Below are 25,802 nucleotides of genomic sequence, written 5' to 3' on the forward strand. Positions count from 1 at the left end.
TGTTACACAAACAATTTGCGATATATAACAATTACAATATGACGCGGGCGCACACGACTCACACTTAAAACGGAAGCCACCGGAAAAAAACCTTAATTATCTGTCAAAAGACGGATATAGATAATAAAAGCTATATAAAGCGAGCGGGCATACGGCCGCGAGAGTGACGTACAGGTCGGTGTGCTATAAGTTGTAGATATGGCAACAATAAGTTAGTTATCTGTTAAGACTTGTAGTAGGATTACTGAAGGAAATATTTTCTTGTAAAATTTTCAAAATATAATAATTCACTTCAAACGGAACTAATTCTACTGTTCCTTCCGTCAGCACGCATGAGTCCCAATATCTTGCCTATTTCGGACGCGACGCAGTCAGTGTGCTTAGTGCGAGTTTTTTAACGTTCCCGAAAGCGTAAAATTTAACTCATATTTGTATGGTATGGGATCGTTTGCCTACGTTTGCCGATAGGGGCGCTGTTCCAACTGCACACAAAATTGAGTTAACCTTTACGCTATCTAGAACGTTAAAAAACTCGCACTAAGCACAGATAAAACTTCGACCTCATACCATTACGAGTATGTGAAACTAAATGACATTACACGTTATACATAATACATATATGTTTATGAGACCTAGTATCCGATTTTTATTAATTAAACGAATATAATTTTAGGCTTCGTTTCTTCACGAACACGAATAATATTCTTAACGTTGCCGTAGCCTCATCCACTTATTATGAAGTTTTATTACAACTCCAAGAGAGATTTCTTGAAGATTGTCATCAAGGTTCGACAGATGGCGTTCCAGTAATTTCAATGAGAAATATCTATAGACGCCTGTAATATCTATAGACATAAAACAGACGACCGGCGACGCGTCTCCACGCTATATGATATAATAGTATATATGTAGTTGTAGTATCTACGATGTGGCGACGCGTCGCCATACGCAAGTGACTGTTTCTTAATATTATAATAATATTTTATTTTTCATTATGCCACATGAATTTTCTATCGTAAGCTATCCTTTTATGCATCTCTACAAAATAATAGCTACGTTTCACATCTACCAGCCTTCCTGCGACGGCTCATATTTTTGTATATTAATATAGTGTACAATTGACATAAGTGATTCTTATGAAGAATCGTAGTTAGGTTTTACTACTTTAAAATAATACCAAACATCAAAATTTGTTTAAAAGTTTATTTTATTGCTTGTAAACTCAACTAATATTTACATGATTCGAATCCCTTAAACATAAACAAACATAGCACAGTAACATTTCTATCCTTCATCTTTTAGTAATTCGTCTTCTAGATCAAAATCTTCCGCTTTCCGTTTCTTAGGGCGCGGTCTCTTTCCGTGGACCATGTCTAACTTTATCTTTTTCGCTTGTTTCTTCTTTTCCTTCACGTGAACTTTCCTTTTGGCCGCCCTCTCCGGATCTTTGACTTTTTCTTGTAGTAATAACTGTGAAACATTAAGATAATTTTTTTTAAATATGCGCAATCTCCTCCAATACCACAAAAGCAAATTTTTTCACATTGGTAAATACCGCTTCGTTATCACAAACGTCAATAAACCTAATTATTACATTCTGAGATTCCCATTCGAACCTCAATTACGTTCGATATCATTTGACATTTGTTTTTTGATCTCATACTTCCTTGTTGTACAGTTGAGAATTCTCATTTTGGGGTCATTGATTCTCAAACTGTAAGCATTCTAAATTGAAACATAAATAATGATAAAGATGAATATATTTCACGCAATAGTACATTTTTCATCGTATGCTCTCACAAAAAGAGCATTTCGTGTTACCTTCATCATTACGTGAAGGTGAACTAATTGTAGATGCAGTACTTTTTAAGCTATTGCATAGCTTTTATCGCGGGCTTTAAGCGCGGAGACCGAATCAAGAAATTCCGTAACGAAAATAAAACCTAACACCCCCTACTCCGCCTACCACGTAGCTCGCGTTCAACACATTCACACGTTGCGCTTGTATAGCGTTTGTGAATAAGCGCGCGGCGTGACGTCGTACTGCATGCGCATCATGAAAAGTCTGCCCATCTCTCTCTCGCGCGGTCTAGCTTATGAGTGTGAAGGGGACAGTTAATGTTTTGCTTTTGTTAATGTTTTTCTTTTGTTAATGTTTATAAAGATAGCGTGGTCTTATTTTATTATTGTTTTAGTATTAAATTATTATTGTTTAATTATAATTGCATAAGTTGATAAAAAATGCTATGCAATAGCTTTACCGCGGCAGTGCCCGAGTGTCACGCGTGTTTTTGTTAAGGTTATGTTTACGCATGTACCAAAAATATTTATTAAGGAATCATACCTTTTTCCTTTCGGCCCTTTTAATGTTGAGCCTAGTCTGCGCCTCGGCTGCTAGCTTGCTGTACTCAATCTCTCCTATTTTCCTTCTGATCTTCCGGGCGAGTCGTCGGGCGAGTTGTTTGGGTATCGACGCTGGCGCCGCCGCGTCGCCGGTGGACAGCTCGCGAACTAATGGCGGCAACAGCACGTCTAGTACGCCCGTGACGTCATCCGCCTCCAGGCCGCCCACCATGCGGACCCACATCGAGAATATCGACGATCTCTGTCAATTAATAATAATAACAACAATAATAATAAAATAATTTATTGCCCTTCACATCTATACTAATATTATAAAGAGGAAAGATTTGTTTGTTTGTTTGTTTCGAATAGGCTCCGAAACTACTGGACCGATTTGAAAAATCTTTTTCCATTAGAAGCCGACATTGTCCCTGATGAACATAGGCTACTTTTAAAAAAAATATATATATATAATTTTTTTGGTTTCATGTGTGTTTTAATGTTTCCGAAGCGAAGCGAGGGCGGGTCGCTAGTTAAATCTATATATTAATACGTGAAGCAAAAACTTTGTATCCTTTTTTACGAAAATTGCGCGGACGGAGGAGTATGAAATTTTTCACACTTATAGAGAATGTAGAGGAGTGCACAATGCTAATATTTTTTTTAAATAATGCATAAAATATACTTTAAATCAATAAAGAAAACATTACACACCCTACCATGTACTTGAAACAACACATACATAAAAATATAGTCTTTCTTTACTGTCAATTGAGAAACTTTTGTTATTGTTTAAAGTCTGTGGTCGACTTGAAAGGTACCACCACCCCGCCTATTTCTGCCGTGAAGCAGTAATGCGTTGCGGTTTGAAGGGTGGGGCAGCCGTTGTAACTATACTGAGACCTTAGAACTTATACCTCAAGGCGGGTGGTGCATTTACGTTGTAGATGTCTATGGGCTTAACTACTTAACACCAGGTACCCACCTGAGCTGTGAGCTCGTCCACCCATATAAGCAACTAGCTGTACCCGTCCGCTTCGCTGGGCGTTTAAAATTAACATTATTATCTCTCACCCCCACAAAGATTCTTATCATTAACGCCCCCGCAACCGGTGTAGGGAGTCCAACACTCATATACATTAAGTACATGTATTTTCTACATGGAGACCAAGTTTCAAGTCAATCGGTTGCACGGTTCAGTAGTTAATAATAATAATAATAATAACTCTTTATTTATATAACACCTTAATATGTACACAGTAAAGTAATAAAACAAAAGTCGGTATATAAATCGGCGGCCTTATCGCTGAAAGCGATCTCTTCCAGGCAACCTTGCAGGGAGAGGAATAAGCAAACTGGACGGTGCTATATCTTAATAAACTTACATAAAAATATATACTTAAATACACATGTGAAAAATAAATACCATATAAGATAAACTTACATACGATTAAATACAAATAAATACTAAAAATATACAAGATAAAATACAAAAGAAGTAGGAACTTATACAGTTATATCATAGAAGCAAAGTAGTGCGATTTCAATCTGGACTTGAAAATTTCCGGCGAGGACGATTGTTTAACGCTTAAGGGTAACGCATTCCATAAACGGACAGCTTCAACCGCAAAGGAATGGTCATAAAATGACGTCCCGTGAGCCGGAAACTTCAGCATTAAATTCTCCGATGACCTGAGTGAATGAGAGCTTGCAGTATGTAGGAAATCAAAACGTTCCTGAAGGTAGCGCGGGGACGAGGAATTAAACAGGACACTGTAAAGAAGAGACAATATATGAACATTCCGGCGATAACGAATAGGAAGCCACTTGAGCTTAACTCGATACTCAGAGACGTGGTCATATTTGCGTAAACCAAATATAAACCTTATGATAAAATTTTGAAGCCGCTCAAGTTTATTTAGCTGGGCCTCGGTTAGATCAAGATAGCTGGCGTCGGCATAATCAATAATGGGGAGTAACAGAGACTGTGCAAGTGCAATTTTAGTAGATGTTGGAAGAAAATTACGCAACCTACGTAAGGAACCTGCAGAGGAAAACAGTTTGCGACTGACTGACACCAGTTGTGGTCCCCATGACAAACTGCGGTCAATGATCACACCAAGATTTTTAACGGTGTCACTAAACGGGATGTTTATCCCGTCAAGAGACAATTGGGGCAGATGTTTCCACTCTATCTTACTGCATGTCCTTTGGCTGCCAACAATTATAGACTGCGTTTTTGTTGGATTCAGTTTGCGTACGCGTTACTCCACTCAGATAAGACGCGTAAGTCGCTATTCATAGTTCGAATAGCATCATGTAACTGAGGAAGTGGAGCTTGACAATACAGCTGAAGATCGTCTGCATAAAGGTGGTAGGACGAAGTGAGATTACAAGATATTGAATTAATGAAAAGAGAAAACAAAAGAGGAGATAAAACGCCACCCTGAGGCACTCCGGCAGATGTATTACACCAAGATGAAATCGATTCACCAAGGCGAACACACTGTCGGCGTCCGTACAGGTAATTACGAAACTATCAAATCACAGTTGGAGATATGTTGAAGGAGCGAAGAACGGCAAGTAGTATGTCAAAATCAACCGTATTGAATGCATTGCTGAAGTCCAGCAGTGTCAACACAGTTAACTGACCGTTTTCCATACCCAGGCGTATGTCGTCGGTGATTTTTACCAGAGCAGTGACTGTACTATGGCCAGGACGAAAACCGGACTGAAAGGGGTTCAGGAGATCATAACTATTAAGGAACGAACTCAACTGGTTATGGATAAGGCGTTCGAGAACTTTAGATAGGAAAGGAAGAATGGATATAGGTCGATAGTCGGAAAAGGATTTAGGGTTAGGTTTTTTTGGTAGAGGTATTATCTGTGCTTCTTTCCAAACAGAAGGAAACACACAGTTGGAAATTGAAAAATTAAGTATATGGCAAAGAATAGGAAGCAGGAAGCAGGTAGTTATAATGGAACATCCGTAAAAACCACTGTAGATTTATACATTAACGGCCGTCTGGTGTAGTGGTAAGTGACATGGTCACTACACAAGGGGGTCGCGGGTTCGAATCCCGCCAAGGGAAGATATTTGTATGATAAATATAAATGTCTTTCCAGGGTTATGGGTGTATATTAAATATATGTATGTGTATAATAAAAATATTATATTTATTTCCGGTATCTGGTACTTGTAACACAAGTTCTTTACGAACTTAGCACAGGACCAGTTAACGTGGCGTGATTGTTAGTAAATATTTGTATTTGTATTTATATTTATTAGTATAGATAAAAAAAAAAAAAAAAAATTGCATTTAGTTTTGACGTATGACGTGTAAAGTTGTCCAACATTTTTTAATTTTTTCCCTTAATTAGTTTCCGTCGAACACTTACTATATTGATGCAGGTCGGTGCTCGGGCGACCTCCACGTTCACGGCCTTCCTTAGCTTGAACAGGATCCAACGCGTGTCCAATTTACCGCCGCCCTCAGTTCGTTCGCTCTCTCCCTCTATACTATTCGCTAATTTGAAACATGACGTCGACTGAACTATTTTTATTATTTGGAACAGCACGGCGGTTACCTGTAATCAAAAATGATTTGCTAATTACTCGTGGTAGGACGTCTTGTGAGTCCGCACGGGTAGGTACCACCGCCCTGCCTATTTCTACTGTAAAGCAGTAATGCGTTTCGGTTTGAACTTTTTTGCGTTTGCGACCTAGAACTCATGTCTCAAGGTGGGTGTTAGCATTTACGTTGTAGATGTCTATGGGCTTCGCTAACCACTTAACACCAGGTTGGCCGTGAGCACTACCCGTCAAAGGAATAAAAAATACTTTTTTTTATTGCTTAGATGGGTGGACGAGCTCACAGCCTACCTGGTGTTAAGTGGTTACTGGAGCCCATAGACATTTACAACGTAAATGCGCCAGCCACCTTGAGATATAAGTTCTAAGGTCTCAAGTATAGTTACAAGGGCTGCCCCACCTTTCAAACCGAAATGCATTACTGCTTCACGGCAGAAATAGGCAGGGTGGTGGTACCTACCCGCGCGGACTCACAAGAGGTCCTACCATCAGTAATTACGCAAATTAGAATTTTATGGGTTTGATTTTTATTACACGATGTTATTCCTTCACTGTGGAAGTCAATCGTGAACATTTGATAAGTACATATTTCATCTGGGTTTTATACACTGGCAGAGTCACACCGCTCGATGCGAGTACATCATCATCATAATCATCAGCCCACAGTCGTCCACCAGACACAGGTCTCTCCCAATCCACACCACTGAGCTCGGTATTTGGCTCTCATCATCCAAATCTTACCGGCCACCGTTCGGAGGAGTAGTATACCTATGACTTATCGAATTCCATCACACAGTCTTGAATCAGTCTTCAACGATAGGCAGAGGCTAGGCTCTGCCCCTGGCATTGCTGAGGTCCATGGGCGACGGTGACTACTCACCATCAGGTGGGCCGTATGCTCGTCTGCCTACAGGGGCAATAAAAAATAAAAAATAAACGAAAATACAGTTATCAGCTCACCTGTTCCGCCATGTCTCTCTGTATGGTGGTCGTGTACTGCGCGCATAGATCCAAGACCAAACTTCTTAAAGTCTCCTCGACGTCGTAATAAATAAAGCCCCTATCAGTTTCCTTCTTATTCGAAGCAATATCGTCCAATTCCTTAACATTGACCGTTAACAGAACTCGCCCAATTATTTTCGCGGCCTTCAACCTGACCCAAGCGTGCGGGTAGGCCAGAAACGCTTTACATTGCTGGCCTATCTCGTCGTATTCGTTTAAATATCTCTCGTTCTTCATACTCGACTCGCAATGTACAGTGATGTTCTCGATTAAGTTTAGGATCTGTATGAGGCTGTGATCCTTTTCTAGTTGTTTTTCTTCGTCGGTTTTGTCTTCGGATTGGTCGAGTTTTATTTTGACGAAGCGCCCCTCCGCTATGTCGTTGCTGAGCAGGAGCATCTTGCTGTTGACCAGGGGCAGCACGGTCGATAGGCGGTTCTTGAATTCGTCTTTTTCTATGTTAACGAACCGAGTACTTAGTTGAGCTGCGAGCTCAAAGTGAACGGGCTGTGAAAAATTGAAGTATGTTTTTAATTGATTCTATAATAATAAAATGTCAATTAGACATGCAAAGGACCATTAAAAAATATTAGTCTATAAAAGTAATAAAAGTCTATTAGTTTTGATTTCGTGCTAAACGTAAAGCACACGCACACTGATGAATAATGACGTCAATATTCAAACTAGTTATGCATGACATTTTTATTTATTTATCAAGAATAGATTTTTAGATGTCTCTTTTCGGATTACAGGTATTTATTTATACGTGACTAAATCGAAATATACATCGGACATCTGATTACATTATATTATTGATTAGTCAAAATTAAATCAGTTTAACAGCTTCAGGGACGAATTTTTCAAAGTACAAATACGAGAATTCAATTAATTGTTTATTACGTTTTGTTCATTTCATATTCCATAAGTAAAAATAAATATAACAAAAAGAGCGAATGTTGTTTTTAAAAAAATTACGTCCACATACATACTGTAGGCGCGCGAGTTCATGTCCAGCCTGAGGAATGCGGTAGTGCTGTGACCTAGTTAATTATGGTAATGTCGATAATAACTACCGATTTAGTCAACAGCTGTCAATTTGGTTTAATGTAACTTAAGGTAATTTTGCAATTTATGAAATAAAATAAACGTGATAAGTAATTACTTGTTTATTTCTAATAGGGAAAAATAGTTTTTAAATTCCAATTTAATCACTATTGAATGAAAAGACAACCTACAGATCAGAGTCGGAATCAGTATGTATCTTTTTTCAGTAGGTTTTTTTCTATCTGAACTTGTTGGAAGCGGATTAGTCATGGTTAAATAACACAATAGCGTTAGCGTAATTTTTCGATACCGTAAAATGGGGCGATTAGGGATTGAGAGGCGAATCGGGAAAAAACCGGGAAAATCTTTCGACACTCAATATTAGTTATAAATTCGTTGCAAAATCTTCCATTTTTTGTAGTTTAATAGTAGAATGTTGAAAGTTTACAAAACAACTCTGAATATGCATGATAATAGCTGCTAACTTATAAAAAATCGCGTTTCAAATTAACTTTCTGTGGTGGTAATTATTTCAGTGCTAGAAACTTTGCTCTCTTTTATTTATTTGATAATAATAGAAGACGACTGTGATTTATAAACGTTATTTAGTGTTTGAACCATCATGTATATTAAAGGTAAGTCTCAGTTGTTATTGGTTTTAATGTATTTGATAAAATAAAAATACATGTAAAAATCTGTTGTTTTTGGGGATATTGGGGACGGCTTAGGTACAAATAACAACGAAAAAGGGGTCAATTGGGATGAGAATACGTGAAATGGAAACGGCCTAAGTATAAATAGGTACAGATTTCTAGGGTTGTCTATGTAGTTATAACAATATGTTTTAAATTTGTTGGTAAAATCTGGTTTATTCATGATGTTTTTGTCTAGAACTTTTATTCAAAACTATCAATGTGTTATTTTATTGTTTATTAAATATTTATATTATAAGATACGTATTGTTTTCTATTTTTAGATATGCCTCGCGTGTACGTATCAAAGAGTGCAAAGCCTTATAAGAGATATTATCTAAGTCTGAATAAGTCTTTAGTTGAAATAGCTAAGCAATTTAATATAAGTAAGTCAATTTTGCACAGACATGTAATAAGAACAATGAAATCTCAAGGTGGATTAATGTCTAAGTAATACATAATAAAATATTTAATATTTGTTCAGAGTGTCAGTTTTTCAATGTTTTTTATTGATGATCACTTTGTTGGTGCAACTAAATAAATAAATTAATTAAAACCAAGTAGTGCCCACCCTAGCAAATTTCTCATTTCGTCCCAATTAACCGCATATTCTGGGTAAATAGGGATTACACCTATTTTTGCTTTTTTTGCTTAAACTGGAATGCTAGTTGTATAGTTTTAAATTGGACAACAAAGATGCCCCCAAGACTCAATCATTTTGATCCTGATATAGCATTATATACATCAACAACTACCTTAAAATTGGTCCTAAAGTTGGAATTTGTCCCTAATCGCCCCATTTTACCGGTATCGGTAAGCGTGCGTCACAACCGTCACGGACAACACTCGACGTCAGACAAATGCGGGGAGGCGGGCGAAGGTGGGGCGAGCTGTCCCCCGCGCGTCGCCTCTGGCCCCGATGGACATGAACTCGGGCGCATACAGTATATTTGGTAATATCCGGTAGAGCTAACTCTAGCGTAGAGCCATAGATAAATGACAATTAAAAAAAAAAAAACATTTATTTGTCGATGTCCCTCATAAGGGTTAGACGCGAACGTGTGAGCAGGAAATATACCTGAGTGTCCTGGAAGAAAGTGATGACCAGATCGAATAGTTTGTTCCTCTCCATTTGGGAGAGTCGGTTGAGCATCGCCTCGATGCAGGCGGCGGCCGCGGCGCGACACTCCGGCGCCGGATCGTTCACCATGCAAGCGCCCAGCGTTAACAGTAAGTGGTCACCGAACTTCGCCAATTGAGACTGTAAGAAATCAAAATGCAAGATAGTTTAGTAACCTAAAAGTACATAATTCGACGCTTGAAAGGCAAACGTGACTAAGCGACAAAGCGTGAACTTTACAGTAGACTAATTTAAAATTGAAATACCTGAAAAAAAATTCTATTTTAACGAATCTAACTGTAGGATTGAAATGATTTTAAATAGACCTAGAAATATATTTTTTGCGCATCGAATATGGTTATTGCCTATCATTTATGTACAAAGCAGTTATTGTCGCTTAGTCACGTTTGCCTTTCAAGCGTCGATATTATTATCCGCAACACGCTTCGTCAGATTATAGAAACAGAGTTATCAGCAACAAGCGTCGTCATAAGTAACATATAGTATATAAGTAATATATAGTAGTATATAAGTAATGTATAGTCGTCATAAGTAGCAATCAACTATTTGTACTGTAGGTAGGACGTCTTGTGAGTCCGCACGGGTAGGTATCACCACTGAAGCAATAATGCGTTTCGGTTCGTAGGGCGGGGTAACCGTTGTATCGTAAAAACCGAGACTGAGAACTGAACAAGGTATTTGGCGGCATATACGTTGTAGATTGCTCTGAGGAGTTGTTTGAGATGATCCCCTCATCTCCTTTTTACCATCGCACCTCCCGCCATCGGAGCAGAGTTCATTCATATCATCTGGAACCGCTGCGTTCATCGACAGTGCGTTTCCAGAGGTATTTTTTGCCACGTACCATCCGGCTATGGAATGAGCTTCCCTCCACGGTGTTTGCCGAGCGCTATGACATGTCCTTCTTTAAAAGAGGCTTGTGTAGAATATTAAGCTGTAGGCAGCGGCTTAACTCTGCCCCTGGCATTGCTGAAGTCCATGGGCGACTGTAACCACTCACCATCAGGTGGGAAGTATGCTCGTCTGCCTACGAGGGCAATAAAAAATAAAAAAAGATGTCTAGGGCTCCGGTAACCACTTGACACCAGGTAGGCTGTGAGCTCGTCCACATGTATAATCAATAAAACAATTTTTAAAAAATTTGACGGTAACGCGAGGAGTGAAGTTTTGTGATTTGTTATATTTTGATTTGTTTATTTAATGTTTCTTCAGTTGTTTAAATGTGTAATAACTATGGTTTATTAACTGTTTAATGTCTATGAAAGTGCACAAATGTGGGAAAATGAAATAAAGCCGCTGAACGTAACTTCTCGGGATCCTCCAAAAAGTCCACTGAAAAAGTCTCCGTAAATAACCACCATTTTACTGAGACTATATTTCATCTTATTTCATTTCAAGCCATGTTTCATATTAATCAACTTCGATTCATTTCATAAAAAAAGTTTTCATTTAAATTAAAATAAGACTCGACCTAAAGTTACCCCCTTCATAAAATCCCTTTAAAAAAAAAACTTTAAATTACTTCACAAGCATAGATCGAATATATTAATGACTAGCGACCCGCCCTCGCTTCGCTTCGGAAACATTAAAACACACATGAAACCAAAAAAATAAATAAAAAATAAAATAAAAAAAGTAGCCTATGTCCATCAGGGACAATGTCGGCTTCTAATGGAAAAAGAATTTTTCAAATCGGTCCAGTAGTTTCGGAGCCTATTCGAAACAAACAAACAAACAAATCTTTCCTCTTTATAATATTAGTATAGATATAGATTTACTTCGGGAAGTTTTCGTATTATCATCTCGAGGAACTTGAGCGAAGACTCTCTGCCGTGCTGCAGCTCGTAGTTGAGTTGGGCCACGAAGAAGTCGACGTACTTGGAGAGGCGGCGCCCGGGCGTGTACGACGTCAGGTAGTTCGCGAATATAACCCGCGCCTCCTCCCTGTAACCGAGTCGTTCGTTATATTGTTACGCGCTGGGGTTCGGGATAAATAAATTCTACAGCCCCGTACGGACTTTGCGTTCCAGGGTACGCGTAGCTTGGTTAGGCGTACCCCGAAACGCACAATCCGGACGTGTTGCTACGCGTATACATTCGCTGTACGCGTACCTCACGAGCCAGGCTCGCGGCGATCCATTCATAGTCGGTATTTAGTCGCGAGTCAAAGAAGTTGTCACGCGTTATTTGGACGGCACAATAGCAAGCCACACGTTCCCGTGTTTCAATAATGAAACCTCTATAAAACTAATTCAGTTGTATGAATCAAAATCATTATTATGGAATACAAAATCGTTGGATTATATAAATACATCATTACGTGAAGATGCGTGGAGAGATATTTCAACAAAAATGTAGATTCATGTGAAAGACAGACATTCTAGTAAAATTAATTACTGAATTTTCAGTTTCATGACTTAAGTCGTACATGAGTCTGTTTCAATATTGCTGTCGATCGCGATATAATTTTTTAATCCAGTATCGCAGTTTCTTCATTTTCTTATTATGGAATATAATTATATAAAAACGCGGCAACGCTGTAGCCGTTCTCTTCGTCAGCATTACACTCGGGTCGCGCGTGCACTGGGTTCATTCGGCTCGCACTGATTACGCGTAGTTCACTCGTGTCGCTTTATAAACGGGTACGCGTACCTTTTTATACGCGTAGCTTGGGTACGCGTTTCTTGGAACGCAAAGTTCGTACGAGGCTTATCGAATTACAACTTAAAACTGTATTCAACACTTAGAACACTTAAAACACTTCACAAACACTTTAAATTTCCCAATTCGCTTCTTCCGCTTCGCTTCAGGTGATCCGTTCGCTGTTTCGCTTCGAGTAGTTCCGATTACTAGCTGATTGCGTGCCATTCGTGCAACGCTTTTATAGTCGATACCACATCCCTAGAATTATCGAGACTATTCCACACATCTCTAGTATTGTTTCCGCGATCTGACAATAGACGGCGTTGTACTTCTCGAGCGTTCTAGGTACTACTAGATCATTCGATATTCGTTCGACTATTCGGCAATAGATGGCCTTACTCTTACCGGCGTAACAATATAAACAAGAAAAACGACGGTAGTCAGCGCACCACTTCGATAGAGCGGCACGACACGAGAACCCTCTCATCGTGGCCGCCGGTAACTACATTCCCGATCCTGCGGACAGAATGGAAAGCAGTCGACGTCGCCCAAAACACGTCATCTCGGATCCTCCCGATCCACTAACGGTGCTTCTAGGTACTTCAAGCACCGGTCACCGTCCTCGTCGAACCCGTCGCTTGCGACGAAGGGCTCGACGAGTAAATTAACTCTCAGACACAGCCCACTGAGTTTCTCGCCGGATCTTCTCAGTAGGTCGCGTTTCCGATCCGGTGGTAGATTCTGCGAAGCACGGCTCTTGCTAGGGTTCGTGTTAGCAACGTCATCAGGTTTGAGCCCCGTGAGCTCACCTACAAACGTTAGGGTTACGCTGAAATAGCCTCTCAAGGCTCTCAGCTTAGGTAGGAAAAAAAAAAATAGTCAGCGCAATATTCAAGTATCGACTAATAACAACATAAGTCATCAGTGAACAAGACAACTGGAGTAAACGAAACGTCACAACTAATAAACGAGAGATTGAACCGTAAAGGTTTTTATTTCGTCTACGGCTTTTTTTTATTGCTTAGATGTGTGGTTGAGCTCACAGCCCACCTGGTGTTAAGTGGTTATTGAAGCCCATAGACATCTACAACGTAAATGCGCCACCCACCTTGAGATATAAGTTCTAAGATCTCAGGTATAGTTACTTGAGACCTATATATATACATTTAAAAGTCGTGGCCTAAAGGATAAGACGTCCGGTGCATTCGTGTGTAGCGATGCACCGGTGTTCGGATCCCGCAGCCGGGTACCAATTTTTCTAATGAAATACGTACTCAACAAATTTTAATGTTCACGATTGACTTCCACGGTGAAGGAGTAACATCGTGTAATAAAAATCAAACCCGCAAAATTATAATTTGCGTAATTACTGGTGTTAGGACCTCTCGTGAGTCCGCGCGCGTGAGATCTTAGAACTTATATCTCAAGGTGGGTGGCGCATTTGCGTTGTAGATGTCTATGGGCTCCATTAACCACTTAACACCAGGTGGGCTGTGAGCTCGTCCACCCATCTAAGCAATAAAAATAAAAACACCTTCAATTTAGGAACAACATTTGTCAATCAAGTCAATGCTTTACATTACATACAAAAAATATTATGACAAAAAAAAAACAAGAAATTATTCTATTTACCGTGATTTCGCGGAAACACTCAAGATGCATATCTTTGATATTTTCTCCATTACTTCGTGCAGTTCGGGCGATACTAGTTTCGATTCCAGTATCGCTTTCAGCAATGAGAACGAGTTGGCCTGCTTCTCTTCGTTCTGACAATCCTCCTCGGCGTACAGCAGCAACGTCTTCAGCTGTTCGACTTCCAGCTTGTAGTACTTTACGTTGCGTATTAATACTGTTACGGCCTGAGGGTAGTTTAAATTTTTTTTATCAAAAATTAGATTTTAGCTGTAACACTCACAGGAATATTGAAGGGACATTTAAATTGGGTGTTAACCTAAAAATTTCGTCTCATTTCTCCTAAAAACAGGCGAATTATTGAACTTTTAAATTGTATGTTACCAGCATAAAACATTTCCCCAAATTTTTCTAATCTGTTATAAAAGCTGTTATATAATGGATCTGTTATATAATGAATCACACATAAAAATTAGCTACCTTACTTTCAATATTATCAGCGTAACCGTAAGCGTCAGTATAACGCGATCGTCGACTTGCATTAACTAATTTTTCCTTATCACAATCTATCGATCTTGTGGGCTAAACCCAATGTTACCTACCTAACCTAAAGTCGAATTGTCTAAGGTCTGTCGTTTCCACTTGAAGGCTTCGCTGAAGAAATAAATCGAAAGGTACAAGGCTCACAAACAGCAAAGCTTAAGGCATTAAAATCCCATAAGACCCACTGATATACTACAGGATGAGATGTGATCGCCATCATTAATTCATTGAATTTACAAAAGAAAAAGAAGACACCTCAAATATTTACTCTTTTAAAATTCTTTTAATCTAATTCAACTCACCTTAAAAGCCGTCCTAACTAAGTTGTGGTTGTCATTCTGCTTGCTGATTTCAGACGTGGCGTATTTGTGCAATATCGTGAATATAGTCTTCACTATGTCCTGAACCATTTCCTCTAGGGTAGGCGTGCTGACTCTGATGGTCCACAACGTCGCTATACACTTTAAGGCCACAGTTGTCACTTTGACGTGGTCGCTTTTTATCGCGTCAACCAGTAGGGGGATGAGCGGATCCACGAACAATCTACACTCGACCCTCGGTACTTTCTCCCGTTTCAATATAACGTGAAGTATATTCAGACTGAATTCAACTAGGACGTGAGCATTCGCTTTACCGGAAACCTTAACGTTCTTAGCCTGAGTCTCCTTGTTGCGTTTCGGTGCTTCGGGCACTATAAAGCAGTCCGGTTTCGCCCTCAGCATCTTCTCCCTCTGCTGTTCCGTTATTTCCCTCTTCGGAGCGCCCAACACAAACTGCGGAATGCTGTCCGAAGCTATACCGTGTAAAAACACAAACAACGATTCGATATCGATGAATTTATTCGATACCAGACCGCTAGTGATGTGCATTAACGCCTCTTGTACTTTCGAAACGATTTTCTTCGAATGGTGTTTCTCTAGAACCTCCTTGAACGGCAGCAAGAGGTTTATAAGGCAGCGTTCCGTTATGTTCTCGGACACGATCGCCAGCGTGACGTAACTCTTCTTGCTGGGCTTCGCTTCGGGCGTTTTGTAATGCAACTTATCCACCTCTTTCTCCTCAGATAACGCCCCGAATAAGTCGTTGACGCAAACGTCGAGAATGTAATGGAGGTTAGCGTTTATGTCTCCCGGTTCGAAGGTCCCCTTCAGAGCGTCGAGCACGGCGTGCACGGTCGCCACTAATACGTGCACTTGGAATCCTCTTGTGAGCAACAAAGTTAGATGCTCAAACAGAACGCCCAAATAAGACGTTCCGACCGTGATCATGACCTTTTTGACGATATCCCGAGCGGATATCCGGACTTGTTTCAAAGGTGATTTCAAGAACGAGCATAGTTTTATGATGATACTGAAAAATAAGAACATAATACATGTATAATCATAATAAATTTTGAATTTATATAAATAAGGAATAACAAAACATTTCGGTACCATTTTACTTTATATATCTCAACCGATTTATTTGTTATTTATTAGCAATCTCTATCTAAATCATAAGCTATATAATTATTATTATTTTCAAACTACCTATATGGAAATAAAGGAGAAAACATAATACATAAAACTTATAAAAATATTGTATATATCAGTGATTAGGGTCGTATGGTGATAATTATTAATTTAAATAAATTCAGAAACACAGTAATATATAACAGAGGTTGGAAGGTAGGTATGTTAAATTGAAAAAGTATCCACCTCTAAACAACAAATTATTGCTGAAAAACTCAACAAAATAGCGCTAGTTTAGGAAATGAAAATGATATGAATATAAAAGTTTTAAATAGAGCGAAGTGAGCCGGATTGAAGTGAAGTGTAATAGTTTATAGCGCTGTTTTTTAAACCTTTCCACTTGCTACTATGGCGCCATCTTAATTGGCTTAATTCAGCGGAAGCTTTTTAACACGTTGACTGCGTTATGCGGCTTAAAAAGCTCTATGCGACTGTCATTTGGTGCGACAGTCAAAACCACATTTCTGTGGGAATGGGTATTTTCGAAAACGGACATGTAGGTATGGGGCCTATTAGGTCTCATATGGACTGTAAACAAGTTCAATATTTCCACAAAAGCCCTCTCATACGCACTGGACGAAAATACCTCAAAAATGATCCCGCACTCAGCGCGTTAATACACTGAGATGGTGCTCCTTATTTCTACCCTCCACATATTATAATAATTCCTTTGGCAGACATATTACATGATTTCATGATTATTTTTTTATAGTTTAGATGGGTGGACAAGCTCACCTAGTGTTAAGTGGTTACCGGAGCCCATAGACATCTACAACGTAAATGCCGCCACCCACCTTGAGATATGAGTTCTAAGGTCTCAGTATAGTTACAACGACTGCTCAAACCGAAACGCATTGCTGCTTCACGCCTGAAATAAACAGGGCAGTGGTACCTACCCGTGCGGACTCACAAGAGGTGCTACCACCAGTAATTACGCTAATTTTAACTTTGCGGGTTTGATTTTTATTACACGATGTTATTCCTTCACCGTAGAAGTCAATCGTGAACATTTTTCAAGTACATATATCATTAGAAAAATTGGAGAGAGTTACGATGTTATTGATAAGGATAATTTAACCGAACGAAGCTTACCCCGGTAAGTGGTTGTCCAGCAAAGCGCCGGGCAGCCGCTGCAACAGCTTCACCAGCGCCAACGCTATCGGAACCCTCAACATATCCTCCTCCTGCCTCTCGAAGCCGGTCCGACGCCGGTTCACTTTGTGTGATTCTTCGTGGTCCGTCATTTTACCTATAGCTCTGGGGAATTTATTAAAACTGTTAGGAAAACTGGTTTTTTCTCCTACCGACGCCGAAAGTTCGGTTTTCGTCCCGCTGTACAGGGAAGAAAGTGTAACTTTTTCTCCCTGGGTACTGACAAGTGCGCATGCGCGTTAGTGTCTACGTCTGCTCTCACGCACCTAAAATTCTCCGCCATTGTTGTGCTCGGGTAATTTGCAATATTGTGTTTAGTGTAAAAGTGAAATAAACGAAAGGCAATAAAATTTAATAGTGAAGTATTAAACAAAGATGAGTTCAACAGACAGTTCTCAGTCAATTAGTAGTAGTTTATTTAAAAATTAAAAAACAGTTAAATTGTTTTTTTTTATGAGTATGTCGGTACTCCACGATCTTTCGGCCTGGTAGGAGAAAAAATAGTATGTGCACCAAGGGAGAAAAGTTGGACATTTCCTCCCGCGTGTAAAATAATAATGGCAAACTGTACTATTTTAAATTTTATATCCCTGGTACTACTTGGTGCTGGTATTGGACATTAGTGATTGCCTTCCGGTTTTAAGAGTGGGGCAGCCACTGTACAATGGAAGTGGACTGAAAGCTCATGTTTCGTGGTGCGTCACGACATTCGTATTGTTGATGTCTATAGGCTGCAAAAACCAAACTAACCAAACTAGGTAGTCGACGAAATTAGTGACGACTCAACAGCCGAAAATGTTGAGTCATTAGCAGACTCCGCTACATCATAAGGTGCTGATTACTTTCATACATGAGGTTGTAGTCTCAATTATATTCTATAAAAGTTGTCTCAACCCTCAAAACTGAACGCATGATTACTTAACGACAGATATAGAACGTTAGTGCCTAACCGTGAGGACTACCAATGCCACTAGTAATTAGTCTGTATTTTATATTATACGAACATTCTGGAAATACGTTCATTTGTCTTCACGTACATTTGGGTAAATTTGTACAGGCCTCAGAATATATACAGCAACATAATCACTTCAATATAACCCGATTTGTTTAAAGCCTTCGTCAAACAGAACGCGTAATTAGCGCGCGTCAGAGCGCTAAACTGACGCCGCGCTATGACGCCGAGATGTGTTGTACTACTACTATGGTAACATACCGTCAAACAGGGCCCCAGCGCTATAAGTACGCAGCGCTCTGTCGCGGCGTTAGGACGCTTTGACGTCAGGCGTTGTAATTTTTTACAAATTTTATTTTAGCGTACGAGTGAATGTGTATTAAAATACTAGATAGTGCCCGAAAAAATGATATAAATAGTTAGAAAATACCCATGCTTATACAATGCCACATCTGAATCACTCGATTTCTTAATACTTTTAAATTTTCACACTGCTATCGAAAGGCACTATGATTTGGCGAATGCGTTGCGTCAAGGAGCGTTAGACTCATCTAGTCAATTTGAAGAGCACGACGTTAAGTACACGGCGCTAAGTACGCGTTCTGTTTGACGAAGGCTTAAGTGGTAGATATAAGACTATCAACTTTGTCTCGCCGGAATGTTTTAGTATTTTTTCAGGTAACATAATCTCCATTCACCTGTTCAACTGAGGTAGGAGGCCCGCTGTCAACGATTTTACTATCCTCTTAGCAACGGAAGGTGACACGCTCGTGATTCTTTCGTAAGCTGGTACATTCGTTATTTCTTTAGAATCTTCTTCATTCGCTGCTTCATCATCTGCGACTTTGAGTTCAACTTCTATGTCGTTATCGTCCATTGCGTCTTCTTTATCTTTTACGCAACCTTCAGTATCATTATCTTCGTCGATTTCATTGGACTCTGCATCTTTGACTTGTACTTCTTTAAGCGTATCTTTAATGGTTATTTTAGTTTTCATATTAACAACTAGTGCTTTTGGGAGATCAATGTTTTTCGCTTTCGAAAAATCAAAATGAAAAGCGTCTATGATTCCAATGATGATCCGCGTCAGCTGTTTCTGATGTTCAGTTGAGTGCCGCATTTTGTTCAAGTATACCTTTAAAATGACCTCATAATGGTACCAAGGCAAGAGCCTACAGCACGTTGCAACAACATCAATGGCCGCATCTATCAATGTATTTTTGTCTGTATATTTATCGTCACATAAATACGTTGTGGCTAGTGGTAATATGAAATTGGTAAGGGTTCTTGGTGCGGGACATTTCATTACTTTCTTGGCAACTTTGGAAAATTTCAATAGGGCTCTAACGCGTCTATGCATCTGCAAATGACACATGTTCTCAAAGAAATCCACTTCGACGTCATCTTTGTTTGTCAATGTCGCTAAATCTGAGATCACTACATCAGCTTCAGGGCACTCCCTAGCTAACTCGCCGAGCAAGGCTATAGATTCATTACGAACCAAATCATTTTTCGTATCCCTTATTCCGGTCGAAATTAATGAAAGAACTGTGTCACGGATTAGAAATTGTCCTTCATTCGCCGATCTGTATTTCATAAGCAATTTCGGGAGTATCTTTTTCATACATAGTCCAGCGCTATCTCTCAAACCGATATCTTTTTCCGTTCGAATAAAATAAAAGCAATTGTTTACAATTAGAATAGCAAGATCAATATCAATTTCATCATTATCTGCCAGTTGATAAATTCGCTTGTAAGAATCTAATCTCCTGTCAAAATCTGGTTGTTCTATCCATCTTTTATTAAAAGCATTCATTTCACTTATAATTTCAGCCATTCTTTTCAGGGTCTCTTTATTTTTTGGAGCCGCTTCTGCTATGGACTGCAGAAGCTTAATCAGGAGCTTCCTTACATCAATTTGGTTGACCTTATTGAATAATACGGCAATATGTTTGATGTAAGATTGCGGATTAGTACTGTGTCCCAACAAGTTAATAATTGTGGTTACTGCATGTTCCATATTTTCTTCAGCCATGTTCATACAAACTTTCTTTACTAATATCGGCAATAATAAAGTTAATAGTTCATCACAGATTTCAGGGTTTGCCACCAGTTCGGTCACTCGTGACAGTATCAAGAGGTCTCTTTTATTAACCGTGTTCGACTTCGCTGCATTCGCCATGCGCCTTTTCATTACTTCCAAAATGCTTGGAATGTGCGGTATTAATATTTTGCTTCCGTAATTAATGTTACTCATATCGGTTGATACTATTTCGTTATTTGGTATAATATTAAAAGATTCAATGGGAGTTAATTCCTTGTCTTCTTCATTCTCAGTTAGTGTTAATAATTTCTCAATCATATCTAAAATCATATTAACGACAATCGGACTTGTTTTTGGGGCCAGTAGGAGTTTAAGCAACTCTGGTAATGAACTTAAAGAGTTATCCTTCGAGCGAGTAACTAGTAATACGTAGTATCGTGGATTTTGACACCACACGCTTAAAAGTTTTAAGAGAGCTGTCGGACTATGTATTCCTTCGATATGTAGCTTTGGGATTAAAGGCCACAGCAACGTTTCAAATATAACATACAACTCATCTTTACTCCAAGGATATTTGTCTAATTGTTCGAAAAGCTTTTTCACTGTTACAAGAGCAATGGTTCGGAGATTTTTCATAACTTTAACGTAACCAACATGAACTTTATCAGCCCTCGATAAAACAGCTGAAAAAGTCGAACAGACGGCATAAAAGATCTTGAATAGCTCCGATAAAAGTTCGTCTTTCATGTAACCGCCAAAATATTCACGAACCACTTCGAATAGATTCAAAATGCTGTGCAACTTTCCTGGGCCGGTAATTGATTTCAAATCAAGATTATTGTGAATATTTTCAAATATTTCTCTAGGCTCCATAGCCATATATTTCTTGAAGTAACTAAACGCCATTTCGATGAACATTCTAAGTTCATTTTCACTACAGCCGGCCAAATATCGCATAACTAGAGATCGTCTAGCCTGCCCGCCACTTTTCTTATCTCCAGCAAGTTTACACGTCATTTTCCCGTAAAGTATTCTCAGTATAATTGGTATCACATGCTCTCTATCGTCACTGTGTATCGATTGCGAATCTTCAGTGATTTTGAATTGCGTTAGTTCATCTTTGAATTTCTTTTCATCGATCAAATTATACAAATTACTTTTGTACGCTGTAATACTTTTATTTTTGTAATTAAGGACACAATCTAGAGCAAACTTTTGCAGGCCGGGGTTTTTGTGTTTCAAAAACTCCATGTAAAGTTCCCAGAATACTGGCTCTTTATGCAAAGCCCTTGGATTCTTGAACTGTGCTAGTACTTGCATTATATTTATAAGAGTCTTGAATATTATTTTTCCTGAAACCGATTCTGTTTGATCGTCAATTTGTTCAATAATTTCTTCAATGTTTTCAACGTTTTCTTCTTCAGTTCCGTTGTCGACTTCCATTATAACATCATGTTTTGCAACATCTATTTTTAGGGCATTTGTTTTATCATCTCTTCTATACTCTTCGTCGATAAAGTTTAAAAATAATACAACCACATCACGATTTCTTGCTTCGCACGCTTGGATACAGTTCGTCATTACTTTTAATATCAGATTTCTATAGTTATATAGATCTGGCCTTTCAGTTATGCTATTATATTCACTATACAATCCATTTAGTGTTACGGAGCTGGTGTCGATTTCGGAATCAAACTGAAATTGTTTTAGATTCTTTTTTGCATTGACGAATGAAGTTTGCAGTGCTCTATAGAATGTTGGCCAGAATTCGTCAACGCTTAAAGCATTACCGTAGCCAGCTACAAATTCGGCGACTGGCTCCCATATTAACTTAAAATTCATATACAAAACCCCTAACATATAATCAAGGGCAAACAGATGAAAATTTGTTTCCTTCGCCAAAGCATACTGTGTCGTGTTAAACGCCATTTTGTGTAGAATGTTTATTTGAGTTCTGTATTCTTGTATGGAAGGTGTTATTGATTCCACAGCATAACACATACTGAATACTGAAAATCTTTCAACGTTACCATTGATCTCTGCTGACTTACACAATTCTTCTATATTTTCGAATAATTTATATATGTGTGTTGTCAAAAGGCGCACCTGAAATAAAGTGAAAGAGTTTATTTTGTTTATTTTCAAACTGTTGAGATACAAACATTGATACTGTTTTATTTCATACTGTTTAATTTACTCACAATATGAAATGGCGATGACACATTGACTCTCAAATAAGAGTCGACCAAAGAAAGAAACGGATAGCTTAGTCCATTTTCATGTTCGTATGCCGTTAGATACAAGTCAAGCAAATGCAGAGCACCCAGATAGTTTGGATCGGCCGCGCATGGCAGAATGATTGGTAAAAATCTTTCTATATCACATATCTCTGCCACTTTCTTACAGCTGGATATGTGAACAGCGCTTTCTATACAATTTGCTACTATGAATATAATATTTCTGGCGCATCGCGATAATGCTGTGTTATCACAGTGAAATCTGTTTGCGTCCAGTTGACTTTCCAAATTGTAAGAAAGTAATATCTTTAACAATTTAGAAATTAATTCACTCAATGTTTTTATGCAATAATCCACATCGATGTTTTTAACATGCGGCACACAGAACAAAACATTCGCTAATTTTAATGGGTTCTCCAACATTTGTTCAGTGTTACCATTTATTACGGTTTCAAAATAATCCATGAATTTTGAAAGATTGGGACCGAAATCAATAGGATATTTGACCCATTCAAACAATTTGATTCCATTCATTGATAGAGGAGATTTTTTGACACAGATCTTACTCAAAGTGCACATTGCGTCATTGTCAAATCCGGATTGGACAACATATTTGATAAAAGGTGGCAATATGTGCATATCAAACTGAGAATAATCAATCACATTTTGAACGAATTTCGTTAAGATATTTGGGAATGGCAAAGGCAATAATACTTTAACAATGATGCTGGCATGTTCCTGTGATAAAGATACATTCGGTGAAAGTAGTAATATTGCCCCAATTTGGGAACAAACTTCAAGTACTATTTCTGATGACTGCTCACATATAACCTTTATCAATAACAGAACAAATTGTGGTGGGTTGATTAAGAACTTTCCATTCTGATGCTCAATTACTTGACCGGCTAGCCTCAAAATGCATTCTAGTCCTTTAGTTTCTTCATCACCTTCTTTCAATATTTCTTCAATAAATTTTAGAATACATGTCCAAAATATAGTAAATTCCTTATATGATATGCTGTGTAAGCTATCCTCTATAGTTTGTGTGAGTACTTTGAATAGGGTATCCTGATGTGCTTTGCTTTCTTTTAAGTATTGTAGTAGTATAGGTAGAAATGTTTCAATGCAGCTGTGAAATTTTCCACTGACTCCTCTTATAATTTCAAATAAAAGATGACCACAACCTATTATCACCTGAAAATCAATTAACCTCATAAGTTTTACTTGCAATTTTCTATAAAATTGTTTTTTCTTCGAATCTATAATATAGTAAAGAAATAAACTATAATTTACAGTGCATTAGATATTGAAGTCTTTTTTTTATTCCATAGATAGGTTGATGAGGTAGTGGGCCACCTGAGATAAAGTAATTACCAGATGTCATCAATTTCAGAGAACACCACCACCCACCCTGAAACATGAGGTTGGTCTCAATTATAGTGTATGATGGTTATCTCATCTTTCAAATCAGAGCCCAATAGACCAGACAAACTGCTCTGTGTTAGAAATTAGTAGGATGGCACTACCTGCCTATGTATGCTTACATTAAAATACTGCTGCTGCCAATAGATAAAACTTGGTGATTGTTTAATGCTGTATATGATACTGCCCATTATCTCATGAATCTTTTTTACAAGATGCACTAGGAGAGAAGCGGTGGTCATATCTTATCACATCACTTCATACTTACATCTTCATTATTTTCTAAATAAGTTAAGATTAGATTTATAAACTTCTTCTTGTCCCTTATATCACGGGCAACAAATGCAAAACTCTCAGCTGCAAAATTATTAATATACTGAGGTTTATTCTCACTCAGCAAGGGAACAATGCTCTTCAATATTACAGCAATATCCTTTTTCATGTAAGGTTTCAGGATTTTGAATAAAAATGCCAAACATATAAGTGTCCATTCTAGTTGTTCTGCATTTTTTGTATTTAGCAATTTTATAAGTACATCAAGGAATTTCGGAAAGTGTGGATAGAAATCATCTCGTAGATCTTTAGCAGCAGCTACAAGAATTCTGTTAACAAAAAAAAACATACATATTCTAAACCATATCCGACAAAACAATAAACATATTGAGCTAGATTGTATGTGTAAAGGTTTTGTTATGATGCTTTAGTTATCTTGACTGTCTATTCAATTTTATCCAAAGAGTATCCATATGAAGGGCTAATGAAAATACATTTTACTACTTTGGCCCATAAACTATTATAGTATCTTAAGTATTTAAAAAAAATTTGGTCAAGTCAAAGTAATGCTTGCTATAAATGTGTTCTTTTTTTTGTTTTTAAGCTGCACTCTTTCATTTTCATTATTTTTATACAGTTAATAATAATATTATAATAATAATCCAAATATAAAAAAACTAAAAACTCAGATTATCTACTGTTATCAATTATATAAACACATATAAAACAATAACTAAAACCAGGTTCTGCATTTCCTATATTTTCAGAACTCAGTGATAATTCTTAAAATCCTAATGTAGACCTACAGCATCTCTAATAGAATTTTCTCTAAATATCTGCTGACACAGACAACTTGATCCAATTCTCTATTACAAATAATTTTCCAAAGTACAACACTCTCTCTCTACAACAAGATGAACCTTGCACCCAGGAGGAGACACACTTTCTCACACCTATCTCTTTTTAAGCTTGTTATACTCACTCAAGAAGTGGCTGCAAACACAATTGATCTTCAAGTTTCAAATATTTTTCCAAAATTTCTAGTATTTCGACTTTCTTATGAAGTAGTTGTGGTACAGTAATAATTCCAAAGACCTCCTTCTTAAACCTTTTAAAATTATCTGTTAGGTTCAGAACGTGCCATTTTTGTATCGCCAAATTGAAATGTGTCTCGTTCTCGTCTGGTTGTCTGCTGTAGGCGTGTTCAATGTGGTACAGTGCAGCATGTCGAATATCAATAGAATTTATTCGCTCAGAAAACGGCACAAACTAAAACAGAATAATTTAATATAACCTTCAAAACTTTAAATAAATTGAGAAGAATGTAGTACTAAGAATATTTACTCGAAAAGTATTCGTAGTTTTGTGTTTAACAGGTTTACTCTTCATTTTTATATTAAATTGTGCAATTAGCGTAATTCAAATAAATTCCACATTTATGTATCGAAAAAATGTAAACATAAGCACATTGACAATACTGAATATTGTAGAGTTGTGTAGCTTCTAAGTGAGTGACATGTAGGAACTATGTCAGTGATCAGGATGTAAAAAAAATTACTCACCCTAGCACCAAATATTT

The 25,802-nt window shown here is 38.0% G+C and overlaps 2 protein-coding genes across 2 annotated transcripts in view; both read right to left on the reverse strand.

Annotated features, from left to right (window-relative positions):
- Nucleotides 1-8,725, reverse strand: part of LOC114240653 (soluble calcium-activated nucleotidase 1) — a 441,880-nt gene extending 433,155 nt beyond the window's left edge. Inside the window, exon 1 of the mRNA XM_089734136.1 lies at nucleotides 8,292-8,725. The gene's annotated coding sequence lies outside the window, so the exon portion shown is untranslated. The remainder of the gene's footprint in view (nucleotides 1-8,291) is intronic.
- On the reverse strand, nucleotides 1,190-25,717 carry LOC114240575 (small subunit processome component 20 homolog). The gene is made up of 14 exons (XM_089734128.1): nucleotides 25,568-25,717; nucleotides 25,206-25,492; nucleotides 24,219-24,552; nucleotides 22,493-23,722; nucleotides 18,946-22,397; nucleotides 17,236-17,400; nucleotides 14,935-15,982; nucleotides 14,090-14,316; nucleotides 11,593-11,758; nucleotides 9,752-9,934; nucleotides 6,896-7,444; nucleotides 5,743-5,931; nucleotides 2,345-2,605; nucleotides 1,190-1,470 (listed from the first exon to the last, which is right to left on the reverse strand). The coding sequence occupies exons 1-14, from the start codon at nucleotides 25,610-25,612 to the stop codon at nucleotides 1,285-1,287; spliced, it is 8,322 nt and encodes a 2,773-aa protein (XP_089590254.1). The 5' UTR covers nucleotides 25,613-25,717; the 3' UTR covers nucleotides 1,190-1,284.
- Between the last annotated feature and the right edge of the window lie 85 nt (nucleotides 25,718-25,802).

Source organism: Bombyx mandarina, chromosome 17 (assembly GCF_030267445.1).
Source record: "Bombyx mandarina strain Sakado chromosome 17, ASM3026744v2".
In the NCBI taxonomy this organism is placed as follows: Eukaryota; Metazoa; Arthropoda; class Insecta; order Lepidoptera; family Bombycidae; genus Bombyx; species Bombyx mandarina.